Source organism: Homalodisca vitripennis, chromosome 2, assembly GCF_021130785.1.
Source record: "Homalodisca vitripennis isolate AUS2020 chromosome 2, UT_GWSS_2.1, whole genome shotgun sequence".
NCBI lineage: Eukaryota > Metazoa > Arthropoda > Insecta > Hemiptera > Cicadellidae > Homalodisca > Homalodisca vitripennis.
This window is the reverse complement of record NC_060208.1, coordinates 179,416,217-179,435,261: the sequence shown is the minus strand read 5'-3', so window position 1 is coordinate 179,435,261 and position 19,045 is coordinate 179,416,217. Positions and strand designations below refer to the sequence as shown.

Sequence of the window (19,045 nt, the reverse complement as noted above, 5' to 3'; positions counted from 1 at the left end):
CATCTCCGCTAACTCACTCAAATTCAGTTATTATATATGTGGTGAGTAATTAGGGTCGGGTACGATAAGCGGACCCGGTTTTTTATATCGAAGAATGTATAGTCATCGATACCTAGTATTCGCATCTCAAATCCTAGACAATCAATCGATATAAAAGTATCTATAGTCCTCAATAACAATCATATGTTTTAAATTAATATTTACAATGATCAAACAAATTATTATAACAAAAATTAGGAAAACTGAAGACCATATTTGCTCCTCTCACAGTTACAGTTGTTTCTTTCTCACAAATTTCACATAATGGGGTTTTCAGTATGAGTCAACATGTTGAAGCCACAAAAACAATATATTTTATTTATGTCTTATCATCTTTGAAAGCAATGTCGTGTAGTTTTCTAAAATTGGCTGCCATTTTTAATAATCAAAATTACTTATGTAAAATCTAAATATTACCCTACGTGTATTATTTTAAAGTTTTTACAGCTGTTGATATAGGCTATTTAAGTTAATAGTTCAAAATAATTAATCAGTATCTAATGATTATATCGATGGTTATGATTAAGTAATATCGTTTGCCAATTTCGATATAAAAAACTGGGTCCGCTTATTGTACCCTACCCAGTAATTATAACAAAATATATTTAAATGTTTACTTGAAATTATTGTAGTTTGCAAAAAATATTGCACTACATAAGTTTATAAAAATGAAGAAAAAAAAAGAAATAAGTTTACTAAAATAAAATATTGATACAAATGTGTATATACATCCTAACCAACCCACCCTAAAGCCGTTTATTATTTACAAATACGCCTATAACTTGGTTGGTGCACACCACCTGGTCCCAGGGGAACATCCATTGTGTTGCACAATCACTTACTACTATAAAAACTTAAAAATTCATAAAAAAGTCTAATGTGAAAACGAAGTTTATAAAAATGCGTGAAAAGTACCTCCCGAGGAGCGAGAAATACAGTGTTGTGATAGCTCGAGTGCTGGCCGCACACTGACCTCATTGCAGAACAAAGGCTCTGCAGTAACCACAGTTACCGCCTGCTCCTAGTGCAGTGTAGCAGTGGTAACTTAGAGTTACCGCCCGCAGCGAACGTGTTAAGTGGCTTCATCATGTGGGTTTGGCTCCTGGTAAACCATGGGGCTAATTCTTTCCACCATTTCACAAAAGCGGTTACTCATTGATAATTAGTAATGGGCAAGTTATAAATTAATAATATAAGGTTTCTTTGATATCTAAGTTTAGGCCATAGTTGATATTGTTGTTTTGTAATGTTATTAAAATTGTAATGTGTACAATTTTCTTTTTGTTACGGTAATTTAGTAACCGATTAAAAATTATCGGTTAATACATTACTTTTGCTGTGTATGATTTTTACATATCGAAGTTGGATAATATATCGAATTGTTCAAACAACCGAATAATGAGTGAAGGCCGCTTATTAGTCTCCCTGAGTTAAATTAATATTTGGTAACTGGCACATAGAAATAATCAGTGTTATAAATCAATAGCTTTATAGCCATCTTATACCCTATGTAATATGTGGGACATTAGCATAGTTGGGGTAGAGTTTGATAAGCGGACCCAATTATTTAATATTGAAGTTATCAAACGATATTTAATAAATTATTATAACTATCGATATAATCAACCAATAGTAATTAATTTGAACAGTAACTAAATCACCTGCACCAACTGTACACACATTATGATATTCTGAACACAATTTTTTCTATATGTAACTTCTTAAAATAAATTAAGACAGTCAACTTTAGAAAACTAAACAAAATACCATTAAAAGATGATTTAACATGTCTTTCTTGGTTTCAAGATATTTGTTTTGTTGTTAGGTTTCCTTTATTTTTTAAATTACATTTTTCTGTCACCTGTCATAATTTTATCGTTTGAGTAATTGTTATGGTTCCTTTATTATATATGACATTACATAATTGTTTAAATATTTATTATTAATTTTAAACATGTGACTTTAATTTTGTATTTTAAATACGGTGATATCGATTGATAGTTCTGTTATTCGATATAAAGTATCGATGATTGTAATAAGCAGTATAAAAACTGGGTCCGATTATCGTATTCTGCCCAAATTTTTATTTAAATGAAGTCACGTATCAAATATAAATCATGTATACAATCTTAAAATGTGTTTAGATTGGTGCATATGACTTGAGCTATTAAATCAGCATCGGTTGAAGTTTTATTATTTTATTTATTAATGTTTTAGTGTTGTATTAAATGTGTAGTGTGTTATTGGATATTCCAACAGTTCAAATAAATATGTTTTAGAGTACAGAAATATATCTTTGACTGAAATCTGTTTGATAAATTATTGGCTCTAAGTAGACTATTGGAAAATTAATTTGCTAATTTATTTCACACAGTTTTTCACTCCTTAAACATATTTCTGGCACTCTTTTAGGTTCTGAAGTAACAATTTAGTTTTGTTAAATAGATAGTTTTCACAACAAAATATATATTTACCGTAATCATTGTCACATATATGTATGGTTATTTGAGTAACCCGTGAGTTTTCTCTTCACTGACTTTAGTAATTGAGGTAGGCCATTGTGGTGTTTGCGGCCGATGTATGATGGTTTTCTAGCGTACTGAGTAGTATGGTGTGCTGGTAGAATGAAGTCACTTCTTCTTCTGGTGTTGTAGGTAGGGTACTTGTACCTTTTGGTAGATCTGTCTTATTCATTCTAATTCAGCAATATTCAGGCTGATGTAAATAAAGATTAGCTAATTTAGTAATATTGTGTATAAGTGGTCTCTAATGCAATGCAGACGTGTGATAGGTGGGCCCTGGGGACTGAAGCCGAGGCTCTTGTACTGGCTTTATGTTTCCGTGGTCAGACCTGCACTAATGTACGGAGCTGTCGTATGGTGGCCAAAAACGGAAGCCAAGACGGTGGTAGCACGTCTGGCAGGTATCCAAAGGATGGCCTGCCTCGCTATCACAGGGGCCTTTCCTAGTGCGCCAGGCGCGGCTCTGGACTGTTGTCTTAATCTCGCCCCCCTGGACATTGTCATTCGAGCTATGGCCAGGAAGAGTGCCTACTGTCTTCAGCAGACGGGATTCTGGTCGGGCTGCAGCGGTGGGCACTGCAGAATTGGCACTCTGATACAGGAGGATTTTTTGCATATGATCTCTGATCAGATGCCACAAAAGTTTTCCTTTGACAAACCCTTTAGGATTATTTTGCCCTCAAGGGATGATTGGTCAGAGGGGAAGCAACCTCTTCCACCAGCGGAGCTCGAATGGTACACAGACGGCTCTAAAACAAAAAGCGGCACAGGCGCTGGAATTCTGGGAGTGAGACCATGTAGGGAGCTGGTGGTTCCTATGGGTCCGTATCCGACAGTCTTTCAAGCGGAGGTCGCAGCCATTATGGAATGTGCTCGTGAGAATCTTCGTCTGCGATATAGGGGCAAGACGATTAACATTTTCACGGACAGTCAGGCAGCGCTGATGGCGCTGGATTCTTGCGCAATCAAATCCAAACTGGTTTGGGATTGCTATCAGACCGTTTCCTCCTTTGCCAGAAACAACAATGTAACCGTTTGTTGGGTTCCTGGTCATGAGGGGATTCCTGGGAACGAAAGAGCTGATGCCCTGGCCAACCAGGGCTCAGCAACAATTATGACGGGCCCTCAACCATTCTGCGGTGTTCCAAGGTGTGAATCCTCTAGGGTTGTCTCGAAATGGATCCGCGCGGAGCATGGGAGAAGGTGGAGGTTGCATCCGGGTTTGAGAGTGAGTAGAATGGTATTACAGTCACCTTCCTCCAAGGTGGCCTCGGACCTTCTCTCATTAAACAGATCAATGTCTTCCAAGGTCATTGGTCTCATTACGGGGCATGGTCACCTGAAGAAGCATCTACACAGAGTTGGTATCCTTCAGGAGGATCCGCTCTGTGGAAGGTGTAATGAGCAGGAGGAGACTGCTGAGCACCTGCTCTTTGATTGCCCAGCAATAGCAAGAGAGCGGTATGCCATCTTTGGTAGCTTGAACAGGGGTGGCGAGTTTTCCCAGGAGGACTTGATAGGTTGTTTTCGGCGGTTTGTTGAACTGCTGAAGTTGTAGACTGGTAGTCCTCATGGTGTTTCCGGGGTGCGCAAAAGGCCCTTGAGGCTTAAGTGCATGGCAGTAGGCCGCCCCAGAGAAGAAAAAAAAAAGAAAAAATATTGTGTATGTTATTGTTTATTTGAATTTTTTCTAACTGGTGTGCATTATCACATTTCTGAAATCTAAAACAGTGTTAAAAATATTTGTACTCACTATTAATGTAAACAAATTGAAAATAATAAACAATGTTGACACAGAACAGTTGATTAAATTAGAAATGCTCTTTTAATTAAATTATTCACAAAGTTTAGAGATCAAGGTGAGATTTTGTTGCTACTTTAAAGACCAGTGGGACGTAGCCCGGAGGGATTTTTGAAATAAAAATAGGCCTATATTCATCCCAGGGACCCTAAGAATGTCCATGTCAAATTTCAGCACAATCGGTTGAATAGTTTATGCATGAAAGCAAAACAAAGCCACTTTCGCATTTATAATATTATTAGGATTATAATTTGTAGGTACAGTTTTGAGTAATTGTAATATAAAATCATGTGTTGCGACAGTAATACATATGTAAGGTATGACAAAATCAAGTTAATATTACAAACACTATAATTCAAGTAATGTTTAATAAATAATTAAAATTACTTTGTGATGGTCAAAACTTGTATTAACGAAACTCTTATGTATACACCCGATTTTTTAATTTATGCTCATAACTGCTTTATGTTGTATAGCTTTATTATGGTTTTGTATGTATATATAAAGTTTGTTTTTTTTTAAATATGAAATTCAACACAAATTGGCTCTCTCACATTTACATTTTTCTCATAATAACTTGATTTGATAGGCTTAGTTCCCTCCCAAATTTTAGAATTTTCTTGCGAAATTTGCATTTAAATAACAATTTATTTTAATAAAAAAATTTGTTCTGGGCTACTGTCAGTGCAAATATTATTCTTTGTTTAATTCTAAACAAAAAGATTTATATTTATTTACGTATTGCTCCTAATTTATATTTGTATTAAATTATATAATTAAAAACCATGTGTGAAGCTCTTAAACAGCCTCACACTATAGGATGAAATGACCTCCAGTTGTAAAGTTAGTAAAATTGAACAGTTTTTTTTAACATTTGTGAAATTAACTTGCAAAACATATGCAAGAGTATAGTCAACACACTTTTTGTTAAGGACACGAAATGGTCTTATTGAAATTGTGTTGTCCTTCCTTCAATCCGTTTGTGCGTTGATTCCTGATGGAATGGGTCTAGAGATTTAAAACTTAGTACATCGGTTCCTTTTAGTCCAAGGAAGAAGGCAATTGATTTTGGGATCAAAAGGTTAAAGGACAGTCCGCCTGTCTATTTGCCATCGATAACGATGGTAAGCTATGCCATCTAACTAAACAAGAACATTGAACTATGATAAATCACCCCGTCTTTCTTTTTTTAAGCTTCCAAAAAGTTAGATTTCTCAATTTTTAGTACCAAACTTGTAGGCTATTTTGGGAATAAAACTTTGCATTTAGAGCTATAAAGAGGAAAACAAATATTATAGAAGAGGTCTTTCTGAAAAGAATGTACTGGTTTGCAAGCTTAAGCATAATCTGTGCAGAGATATTCAGTTTAACATTAATGTCTGCAAAGCCAACAATCGCCAGACTCTCATGATCAAAAATGGCTGCCACGCATAAACGGTGAAAGATAAAGCTTAAAATAAACAATTAGGACCATTTCAGTTAGTTTTCTAAAATTAACTGTGATATTTTTAGATAGTTGCTTTTAAATAAAAAATTAACTTATGTTTGTAATTTTCTTATTACTACACAATATACGTAGGTTTAGATTAGATTATAATAAATATGTTACTAGTAGTACCAATGTTCAAGATAACCTTTACTAGCGCTCACTTGATCTGAGTTTAAATTTGGGTACTATCTCACTGTGCCTGCTTTGACTGGAGAGGCTGCTACAGAGCTGGCTTCCCCTTCTTCAAAGACATGACAGATTAATGCCCAAACTAATTCCTCATAGTTCTTGACAGGAGCCAGCCTCTACCACCAATCTCACTCATCCAGAATATCCCAGTTCACTCTGAAATCAGCGCAAAGGTCACTTTAGGACTAACTGCAATTTCTTAGCTTCTTATCCTAAGAGAAAGAAAATAATTAATTGTGGTGGAATAACTATATAGCTTGTTCTAACTAATTTTAATAAGTTATTGATTAATTCAGAGGCTTCTAATCTGTACTAAGTTATTTAAAAATACAATATTTATATAGTTTAGGGATGCCCAATTTTTGCACTAAAAGTTGTTCAGAATTCCTCGTAGAGTGTGAACTAATGTGTAAAGGAAACATTGAGGATGAGGTTTCTATCACTTAAGGTCGAGACGCTCTCAGATAGGCAAATCAGTCCTTGGGTTGCTCGGTCAGCCCTCAGGTTTATTTTAATATTCAGGTTTCATTAGTGTATTTTATTGTGTTGGGAGCACTTTCATGTTAGTCACCCTAATATCCCCACTTCTCCTATCTTTTTAATCCTCCACCCAGAACCTGTTCCCTTCCTGTCCCCTAGTTTTTTGATGTTAAGTCCAGGTATTGGGTTAAATTTTGTATTGGTAAAATAAATTTTGTAGTACTTTTTACTCACTAAAATTCTTTGTAATAGTAACAGCGTACATAGCTCGGTGTATTTTAAAAGTGGGTTTAGACCATTTTAGTGGGTGTCTCATTATTCAAAAATACTTTATCATGTCAAAAAGATATAGAGTTCGTTTGAGCTTCTTCGTCGACGACTTTTTTTTGGATTTCTTCAGATGAACAACTCCAGATTCCAAGAGACAATTCTGTGACTGTCAGATTCCAGACTTTGCACTAAGAAGAAGGTGAACTGGAGCTAAAGTCTTGATTAATTGGGAGACATATAGCTCTTGTCATTAAAAATTTCATGGGTCTAAATAAAAAACAAGTTTCTTTTTCTTTCAGAAAATTACTTCACCTGCTAGAATAACAGTAGTTAGTAAAGATGCTGCACCATCACATCCATTGTTAGTGGTGGTTACACAGTTGAAATCTATACTTTCTTGGCAAATCCCCCTCGTAACAGACACTCCAAGTGGAAGGTAAGGTATAAATTTTTATTTTATGACATTTTTAAATTACGTTTTTAAACCATAGGAGCATCTATGATAAATTTAAGTGTTATTATTGTGGTATGAAGACTCACTTTCTAAAATTCGTAACTAAACATATATAATATGAAGTGTTGTATTTTTTTTTGTAAAGTACCGGAGAATCTAACTTTGTCAATTTCAATCTGTAAAAATGATTTTATTTTTTATTATAGTTTCAAAAACTTTTAATTAGACTAAATTTAAAAAAGTTGTCACATCTATCTACATAAAGGTATCTATATTTTATTGAAATAATACCTATAATACCTAATATTTTTCACTGCTTCAGCAGTCTATACTCTCATTCCTATCAAATCTGACTTCACTTCAGGGAACAAAAATGTTACAGGGAGCCAAGTCGGGTGAGTAGGGAGGATGGTCTATGACGGGGATGTTGTATTTGGCCAAAAACGGCTTTACTAACAAAGCTTTGTCCTGGTGGAGGATCCATGACTTTTTTTCCACAAATCGTTTTATTTTCTTTATACACGCTCATGTATAGTAGGTCAAGATGCTAATGTAGTAATTCTGACTAATTATCAGTAATTTAGTCAAACAAGGTTACCGATCTTTTTAAAGTCGTCACTTGTATCTTCTCGGCCATCTTTAAATTGTTTAAACCACCCAAACACTTCTGTCTCCTTCCATGATAGTTCTCATTGGGGAACAGAATATGTTCATAACTCAAACACCACATGCCTTATTTAAGTATAACCAGAAAAAGCCGATTACATTGTCAACAACACCACAAACATAGTTTGGTAATGTATATGCCAATAATCTTCGAGCAAGGTGGGGGTATCTGGTGGAATAATCATCTTTGATTATTCTTCCAGGAATTGAGTTTGTTTACTGAAGATGATGGAAAAGACAGTAAAGCCTTATTCCAAGAATTCAATTATGTTAATTCTTTTGAAAAAATTAAGATAATTTCCTTTAAATCGTTGTAAAATTGCTATCACATTTGTAGTATGTTTTCTGTGGTTTTGTCATGTCAAACGATGCCATGAAAATGTGCTTCTCAATCTTTCTAAGTAGGTAAAGATTTGTGATATAAAGATTGTTTTATGTTCAACTTGATTATGTTATACAGTCTGTCATAATATAAAACATGTGGATATTTGGTGTCTTTGAGGAAGCAATACATACAATGATGTTTAGAAATAGAAATTGTTATCTTTTATGGTCCTCAATTGATTTGATTTATATGTTACTTCTGAGAGAGCACGCTCACCCAATTCAACATGTGGTACACATTAAATGTTATTATCACAGATTTCCTTATAAATTTCAACTGACCATACTTCACTTGTAAAATCAAACTCAATAGCATTTTCATTTCAGAAATAATATGTAATCCACTGTTTCTTATCAGTTATCAGAAGGTTAGTGAATCATAAGTATTGTGTGTTTGTTATTTTTAGATAGGCTGTCTTCCTAGTTTTTGTAATCTATAAAATGAAACATTATTTAGGGTTTTACAGATTTGTTAAAGTGCCTTGCTCAGTATTGTTAAAATTTTCTTTTAAATTCCAAAAACTATTAATTTGCCCTGAAATCCTAATTTGCATACACCAGTTATAAATGTAATGTCTGAGAAGTTAACAAAAATTTGTCCACAGTTGTTTTTAAGATTATGTCTTTTAGTGGTTGTAAATTATTTATATTTCATTCTTGAATGGTTTGTATGTTTTATTATTTCACATTATGGGTGTAACGATACTGACTCTTCAAATTGATTGATTTACATGCTTTATTTCATGTTATATTCCCCCCAGTCATCACTGTTACTGTCTCTCTTCTAGCTCATTTCTAAATCATAGATCCCAAGTTGTCCAAATATCAAATCAATCGTCAAAACCAATAGAACTGAGGTACGGTGTTCCCCAGGGATCCATTCTCAGTCCTGTGCTTTTCCTGCTTTATGTCAACGACATAGGATCATCACTTCTGCATGGAGGACTAGTGCAGTATGCTGATGATACGACTCTCTGTTTTAGTGTAAGATCAAGTGAAGTGTTGGAACAACAGGCCTTTGTTGACATAAATAACTGTGTACAATACTTCCAAAGCCTTAATCTCACAACAAACATCTCAAAATCCAACGTTTTAAATTTTGCTTTGCGCGATGTAGGCAACCATTGTGGATCTGCTGTCTTGTTAGCTGATTCCACACTGGAAGAAGTCCTCTCTTCAAAATTCCTAGGAATACACCTTGATCGAGGGTTGACTTGGAATGAACACATCAATCATGTTTGCGCAAAAATTTCCTCAGGCATTTATGTCTTGAGATCCTTAGCAAAATACTGCCCAAGTCAGGTACTGATAACGGCGTATTATGGCTTAATTTACCCCCATTTGTCTTACGGAGTAGTCCTGTGGGGAGCGTGCGCAAGCTCTCAGTTTCAGAGAGCATTCAAACTCCAAAAAAAGCTATTCGAATAATTGCAAAAATAAAATTCAGAGAGTCGTGCAGGCAAGCTTTTAAGGAATTACAGCTGTTAACTCTCCCGTGTCTGTACATTTTAGAAACCACTTTGTTTTGTATATATAAGTGTGCCTTAACCAGAGGCCGGGACATACATACGCATGAGACACGAGGTAGAGAATTACTACGAACTGCAAGCCACAGAACAGTGGCTTTTGAACACCTGCCCTCACAGGCAGGTGTTAATTTTATTAACAGACTGCCAAATTCAATAAAAAATTCCCTAACGCCCAAGGCGTTCAAAAGGCGCCTTAAACACCTCTTGGTGTCACAAGCATTTTATAATGCAGGGGAGTTTTTAGCATTTAACTGGGAGACCGCCCAATTACACGACTGATTCTGCTGTTTTAAGTGGGATATATTGGCGAAGGATGAAAGGTGCATAAGTGTAAAATTGTATGTGTGAATGAGAATTTTGTGGCATGAATGTAAGAAATTTTAGATTAAAATTTGTGACGTTTGCTATACATTGTAATATTGTCGCTGCAATAAAGCTGATTTGATTTGATTCCTCTCTCATTATTGTCATTCTAGATATATGAGGTACAAAAGTGTTAATTTTTCTTCTGTTAAGTTATTACTAGCAAATAATATATGTATTATTTCCTAATCAAATGATATATACTTAGAAATATCTTAGTTTCTGATATAGCACTAATATCTCACTGCAGGGTTTTTGAGGATAAGGTTGCTAAGTGCTGAAAATGTGATGACCATTTTGAATGTTAACATTGTACAGATCTAGGGTTAACCCATTAACTGTTAGTGTCTGATGTGCCACTAATATCTCACTGCAGGGTTTTTTAAAATAAGGTTGCAAAGTGCTGAAAATCGGGTAATAATAATTAGAAAATTGACCTATATCAAAATAAGTGCTACATGTTTTAGTTTGTTTGGTTTTCAACAATGTACATTTAAATCATAGAATCAGTTTGGTAATTCTTGGACTCTTAGAACAGTGTGAGGTGCTACATATAGTCTGACATTGCACTTAGCACACTGGTAAAGTGTGATTCACTGTATTGGACAATATTATTATGTCCAGTAATAATAATAAGAGATACACCTCACACTGTAAATAAAAAAAAGCTATGTCAGTTGATAAAAAGTCAGTAATCATATTGCAAAACCGGGTGAGTGACTGACATTTGACAAATCTTTTATGGTATAGACTTGCTCTCGTATTTTTATTAGTATAATTTTGTTTGTAGCAGCACCAATCAACAAGGGATATTTTGGAGTTCTAATAGTTACAATACAATACAAATTCACTTTATTCATAATATGTACATAACATGTAACAAACATAAAATGGCGTCAGTTTACAATATACCATACATTACAATAACTATGGTATCATAAGATAATACAAGGTGCATAATGCCTACTCAATCTACAACATTTTTATTCTAGGCCCATGACAAATCGGTCATTATAACGGTTATCATTATGTACAAGATTATTTTGTGTATTTTACATTTCAGTCCTTAAGGCTACTAACTAAAGACAAAAAACTCATCAAATGAATAAAATGGTCTACTGATCAAATACTGCTTTAGCTTATTTTTTAAAGTTTTGAAAATTGTCAATTGCTAAAATATCTTTAGGTAAATTATTGTAAAATCTAATGCCTGCAACTATTGGTTTTTTCCTTGTGAACTGCAAATTAATCTGTGGAGCTGCCAATTGATTACGGTGTCTAGTTAAATAGTTATGGAAGGTGCCCAATCTAGGTAAGCTGTAATTAGCTTTCCTTACTTCTAATATTGTGTCCATAATGTAAAGCCCATAAATAGTTAAAATACCTAAATCCGAAAATATTTGTTTCACTGACTCCTGTCTCTGTAAATTTAACATAACCCTCATAGCCTTTTTTTGTAACAGCAAAATACTTTGCAAATTAGCATTACTGGTTGCTCCGTACAAAGCAACACCAAAAGAAATATGCGAGTGAATATGTGAGTAATAAACCTGTGTAGCAGTGAGGATTTCAATGACTGTCTAAACTTAGCCATGTCAGTCTCTGACTTAAGAGATTGTGCCTAGGCATTGCACAGCTTGCTTAATACTGTCATAAATTACATACTTTTGAAGTTTAGTGTTGTGGTATAGTCAAATCACCAGCATTTCATAATGTATACAAAAAAACATTGCTGATTTTGGAAAATAAGCCCCTTAATTACACAAATTATTCAAAACCTCACAATTCCACAGGCAATACCTGACCCTCAACCTTGATCTTGGTAACAGATGTCTAACTGATAACTATCATATTAGTACAATATAATGGGTAATGAAGGCAAGGGCTGAGTTGATTGATCTAAATTACAAACCATGGGTGAGGGTAAAAACTGCAATACTCGCCTTGTAATTTGGAGGGAAACGAGATTGTATATCACTTTGTTACTATTTTTCCAATTTAAAAAAATTATAAGGTGATGTTGGTTTGGCCTTCACATCCTAAACGAAGAAGTTTTTAATAATTATCTTAATGGGTAAAATTGGCTGAAGAGAATGATTTGAAAAATGCTTGAGCTATAGATGGGAATTGGTTAATGAGTTTAATTTCTAAATTTCTTACATTTTCTAATCCTATACCCTCTGTCCCTGCTTAAAATTATCGCTTTCATAACAATGTCTTGTTATGTTTATATTGCTTCAGAAAATGTGTTATTAAAATAATAATATTTTACTTAATACTGTAATAATATAAATAATTAAATCAGTGTCTCCTTTAAACACACAATACTAATGTCATAAAATAATACTTTAAATGTTTGTGCTCTGACTTTTAAACAATAAACTTGTATTATATATATATTTATTAACAGAGGGAAAGCGTTTATTAGTTATTTTATAGAATATAATATTTTGAGATGTTAAGTTTGTATAAAAAATAGGCCAATCTAACAGACAGGATTTTCTGGACTAATGTTGTAAAGAGCTAAGATAAATTTAAATTCTTGTCTATGCATTCTCTCTTTAATTTTAATTCAGGTTTACCAAGATTTGTTGTATTTATATTTATTCAGTGGTTATGGAGTATTGTTAATTTAATAAAGCACTTTTCCATCATTCTTCTAGTTACAAAAATTATTGAAACAAAGAGCAGATGGCAAATTCTGTATATTTATACGCGTAACAAAACTGCGCCTGGTACTTGGCAAAATACGTAAGTGTGTATAATATTTAAGAAGTTAAAGTTATAAAACTGTATTTAATGAAGATGAATGTGGATCTGTTTTATCCGTTGTTTTTACTCAAAACGAACTGTGTGCACTTGTATTTTTTTTATACAACTAAGATGAAAATTTAATCTGAAAATATTTGTTTTTTCAGTTACACATACAGCCAGATATCAAGGACACTCTGCCCCGACCCAGATAATGGTGAAATAGTAGTCAGTCTGTCCACACTAAGTGACTTCAACATTTCCTTTGTTTTATGGGTTAATATAACCCAGAACTTTGACATAGAGTAAGTATACTTGTTTTCTTCAACATTTCCTTTGTTTTATGAGTTTAATATAACCCAGAATTTTGACGTAGAGTAAGTATATTTCTTTTCTTGATGTGTGCAGTTTGTTCACATTTAGTCCAGGTGTACTTTATAAGTTTTGACAAATGTACTTCTAATGTTTCACAGGTTGTATAATACAGATACATTGTCATATCTAGCCTATTTGATATGTTATGTAATAAAGTACATTTTACTCACTTTGAGTTTGTCAAAGAGTCAGTGAAAGAGTTTGAAAATCTGTCCATAATTTCATGTTGTATACAGGTTTATGCCCATGTTAGAAATGTTATATTTTTATCTCATATTATTTTTTGTCGTTGTATTAACTTTTGGAAACCCTTCTTGTCGTGCATAGCTTTTTAGATATCTTTATCCTAAATCCACTTGTTTCGACACATTCAATTACTCATTCATAGCATAAACTGTTTAGAAACTCTAAATTGCCATAACTTTTCAGTGTTTTCCAAATGTTATTTTTGCCATATGTTTTAGTCTAATACAAAAACTATAGATACAATGATTGATGGGAACAGCAGCACAGCCCATCATTAGGGGTACATCTTTACAATGATGAACTCTTGGGTAGTTTTGCTATCTATTGATTAAATTTCAACTATTATAATCCACTATGTAATTTTAAGATGTTTTTGATATAATTGAAATTTTGTAGATTGAAATTTTTCACTTAACAGTGTTCATAGCACAATAATCTATAAACACATCTGTATATATATATATATATAAATGAATGTTTGTGTGTATGCCCTTTATAGACTCAGAAACTATTGGACCGATTTTGATGAAATTTTGTGTGTGTTTTCAGTGGAATTCGAGAATGGTTTAGAGTCACAATTTGATCCAATTTAAATAGTTTATTTAATTAATATTTTAATTATAAATTGTTGTTGATGTTGTAGTGTTTTATATTGGATCCGATAGACAGCGCTATGACACGTAATACAAAGCGAACTGATACTTAACAGCTGTTAATACTTTCAGCTGAATTTCATCAAAGGGGCAGAAACATTTGTTTACATTTAAAATTTAGAACATTTTTATTGTAAAGTGTGATCAGTAGTGTAATGCAGGTTGCATAGAAGATGTCATTGCCTAATTTTAAATTCAGATTGCACCAATGATCAATAAACTATCTAATGCAATGAAAATACTATTAAACGCTATTATGAAAACAACCTCATTGTACAAATCCGTGAATGTTTGCACATAAGGTAATCAAATTTGGTTACATCAAAGGTAAATGAAAAGACCCGAAAGAAGACACTTTATGATCGAAATTGGGTTTCTTTGATACATTTTCTTGAAGGCACACTCCTAAATAATACTGGAAATATCTTAGATAGAAAATTAATTTTAACAGACCAAATTTGATTCTTTATAACCTAATTAGTTTACCGAGATTCATCCATATACATTAATTGTTCTGAATAACTTATCAATACCTAGCAAAAACCACGAAAGATAGAAACAGGAATATGGTACATACCTTCATAATGCGCCCAAGAGGCTCACGAAGGAACGACTATCAATTATCTCAGTAATGTTTAGAATGTGATAGAAAAAGAATAAGTGAATATAGTGTACTGTTTTCAACGGGAAATTGCGTGCGAAGACATGGGCAACTGCTAGTTCTTTATATAGTGTTAACAGTTTGGTGATTTAGTAAAACAAATTTACATATTTCCTTTTTTTATGGAAAAAGTGCTACACTTAGTTCTATACACATCGTGTGCAATGATTTGCTAGTGTTTTGTCAGGGCACAATCACGGCTTTAACGTAAGTGATCTGTAAAATCAGTGTAGTAAAATAATACTGTATGAAATATTGAAGTGTGTTGGATTTGTGATTGTTTCAGGTTCACAGTTGTGCATTTTTGTAGTGTTGGTTTTTTTGTCTTCATTGTCCCTTTTTAACGATTTGATATTTGTTGAAGCTTTCTCCAGCTATTAGTCTTTTTTAAATGTTATGTCATTGTTAGGGTCAATTTATAAAGATATATAGTTGAGTATCTTTTTAAAGATAAGCTTTCAGATTTAGCAGACTGAAGTGAGTGCTACTGATAAATAATAAGTGTTATTTCATTATAAGAGTTATATCTGTAATGCTAAAACCTTTATACAGGGCTAATGAATTGTTCCACATCCATACAACTTGTGGTTTGAAACTAAATAGGGGATGAGAACAAAATGTCCCTTATTTAGAATTAAAAGAATCAGTTATAAGATGCCTATTCCAAAAACCTTTATTATACAGAACATTTACTGTATTTTTTATTCCCTCAAGTTTAATACTTCACATTTGATACTTTGAAATATTTGTAACCCCACTGTTTTATATTTATAAATTCTAAAATCTTGCATAGTTTTGCTTCAATTTTAAGGAATGTGCTCCATTGTACTATGTAAGATATGTTGGTGTAACACAAATTTCCAAAATTTTAGAAATTAAAACTTTGTCACATGACTATAAAGCATGAATTATGAAGAAAATCAGAGGTTGCCAAAGTTTTTAGAGCAACAGCTTTCTTATTGTAAAGGTCCTTTGCAGTGGCACCGTTAATACATAATCCTATGACTTAATTTACAGGATGAAACTACTCAAAATCACAATTTATTGAGTAAATCTTAGTTTATTACACTACAAAATAGATGAAAAACAATAAAATGTGATGTGATGTAACGGCACCCATTCGGCGATGAGATGGGTGGAGAACTTACTTTCTGAACAACCTGATCAGATTGATTATGCTTAACCTATTATGAGAGTCTGACATTTCAAAATAAAATTTGGCTGTAACATAACCTCATATCTCCAGTATTAGTTACAGACGCTAAGACAAGACGTTTAGAAGTATACAACGTTCGTTTTTGTTTGTATGTGTGTAAGCCAGGACACATCAGCACTGCTGTCATAGGAACTAGTATGGCTGTTCGTTAGATACTACTCTTGCATAAAAAACTAAAGCTAACCTAGTTTGAACGTTGGCCACAAACTATCTAATAGAGTAATAATTACGTGAGCTAAATAAAAATGTAGCTTGTTTATTTTTGCGTCTAGACATAAATAAAATTGATTACAAATATTAAATTTTTATGTTGGTAAGACCAAATTACAATTTTGAACATTCATAACCAGGAAAACTTGTAATCCTATTAAGACCAAAGTTTAATACAAGATGTGTACAAGAGTACTAACTTAGCGTATCTAATTTTAGAATTTTTGAGTTATATGGATATATGAGATAAAAGTTGTTGTCGAACCAGTTGTTTGTAAACCATTTTAAATCTTATTCTCAATCTGGTTCGGTTAAAAAAATTGAGCGTTGGTCATGTTATTGAGCTTATGTCATTATTTTTGTTTAAAGGTAATTTATTTTTGTAAACACAATTTAAAACTATAGTTTTTAACACAACTTTAACTTAGTTAAACAGATTTTGTTCATATGCAGTGGCTGGCGCTTGCTCGTTGGAACGCGCAAACCGTCAGACCATCGAGTGCGATGTTGCGATGATCATGCAGAGTCCACTTGCTCCCATAAGTGCAAGAAGAAGCTGTAATAAATTAATATGGTTGTAATATATTAGACCATTTCCCATAAGCTTTTTTCATATGAACACTGAACCTCCATTACAGGTTTAACAATGATTAATTTAACTTTCAAAATTGCAGTTTAGTAGTAAAGCGCCAAAACCTGTAACTTTTTTATTCTTGCAGACACAACACTTGATTGTAAATAATTTTCTTTGACACAGAATTAAACAACTTAAGTTTAATGTAACTATCATAATTTAAGCTCTATTAATTAGTTTGTGGTTAATGTTCAAACTCGGGTATCTATACATTTTGATCTGAGAGTAGACCAGCGTCTTCCAGCCAGACAGTTTGTCGACCGGGGGTGCAGAATGTTGTGTAAATTTTATATGCATGAAATTAAATGTGATAACAAAATGTATGATCATATAGTATCATTAAAAACAATATTGTTAATTTACATGAAAAACATAAAACCAAGATTTAAGACTTTTATTGTTTTGTGAGGCCTTTCGATAGCGAGGCTGTCTTCTTCAGACGCATCACAAAAGTATGATGTGTCTGAAGAAGATAGCCTCGCTATCGAAAGGCCTCACAAAACAATAAAAGTCTTAAATATTGGTTTTATGTTTTTCATGTAAGTTAACAGTGACCAATATAAGCTCCATCTACAGAATATTGTTAATGCTGTAAACTGATTTTCAAAATCGATATACTTTTTTCGCGAATAGTTCTCTTCCACTTTTATCGCAGTTTGGCAAGAGCTTTTCTCAACAGCATCACATTTTCTTGACTCGTTTCGTAAAATGCGCCAAAAGCGATCACAGCTTAAACCCTGATTAGAAGAAACTAGCACTAATCCAGTTATCCCTCAGCTTATATTTGGTGTTCCAGATTATCCAGACAGTATACTCTGAAGGTTTCACCATCTGAGCCACAGTTCTACAGGTTTCAATTCGACAATGTAACAAGTTCGGCACTGCTGCATGTAGAATCCCACGATTCTCCTTGCATGACTCTTTCAATCCAAAACAACTTGGTTAGTAAAAATCTATTTATATTAAAATGTTGAGCTGGGCGGCCAATCACATTATTTTTAGGAAGTTATATTTTGATAATTTAAATATTTAATTTTTGGATTTTAAATGAATAAATGAAATTTGAGGACACCTAACACATATTTAAGGAAACTTGAAGGGTCAAAACATATTCTTTAATACTCAATATACTCATCATAAAGTTTAAAAATAATAAGTTTTTCAGATATTTTAACTTTATGAAAAGTGATAGGTTAATTAAATTGATACATCCAAGCTATTTTTCATTCAGTTACTTAGCATAGAAGAAAGTATTGTGAACATAAACTATTGTAGAATTTTAGTTTTCAGTTGACATATCAATTTTGCGACCTTTAAGTAAAACATTGTTTTTGGAAAATTATCACCCATGTGTATTTTTAACCATAACCATCACTTAAGACCGAAGGAACGAACCGTATTTAGAAGAAATCTGGGTAGTAAATTTTAATTCATTAATCAAGAGACCATCTTCATAATTTCACATTCAATTGAATGGTTAAAAATGACATAGAATAGGTAGGTACATAGATAAAGAAATGTTTAAAAAATATTTGATTTGGTATGAAAATACAATTTGTATGATCGGAATCAAGTGGCTCAACCTAGATCAACCAGAACAATATTCGTGGCAAATTGGCATTACTATCAAGAGAAAATTAGTGTAATTTATTGATTTATTTATTATATTTCTGTTTTTAATTTGTAAAAATTTATTGTTGACCTTTTAGTGTCCTGTTTATGACTTGGAAAGGACCATCCAATACCAAGGCTTATGGCAGACGGTTATGACCAAAGGAGGGATATTTTTAAGGGTAAGATGCTCACAACTGTACTAAAGTATATATGATATATGAAGTAAAGTATTTATAATACTGTACAATCAGTGCAGAAGTGACTGAATTATTCTGAATGTACAGAAGTTTCTTGAAATGACAGAAATTTAATCATTTTAATTTAATTACTTCAACCTTTTCTGAAAAAAAAACACAATTGGTTACATAAGTATTGAATAGTGATGTACAGTTTAGGTATATACATTGTACTTGTTATTACAGTATTTTTTATATGAAATCAACACTATTGTATATCTGTAATTATTTGGGCAGACTTTTGAACCATTCTGGGTATGTCT

At 32.9% G+C, this 19,045-nt stretch overlaps 1 protein-coding gene across 1 annotated transcript in view; it reads left to right on the top strand.

Annotated features, from left to right (window-relative positions):
- LOC124355106 (SID1 transmembrane family member 1-like) overlaps nucleotides 1–19,045 on the top strand; it is a 44,013-nt gene that overhangs the window by 1,266 nt on the left and 23,702 nt on the right. The window contains exons 2-5 of the mRNA XM_046806061.1: nucleotides 7,090–7,226; nucleotides 13,105–13,242; nucleotides 17,729–17,873; nucleotides 18,642–18,725. Coding sequence (XP_046662017.1) covers nucleotides 7,090–7,226; nucleotides 13,105–13,242; nucleotides 17,729–17,873; nucleotides 18,642–18,725 — 504 coding nt within the window. The remainder of the gene's footprint in view (nucleotides 1–7,089; nucleotides 7,227–13,104; nucleotides 13,243–17,728; nucleotides 17,874–18,641; nucleotides 18,726–19,045) is intronic.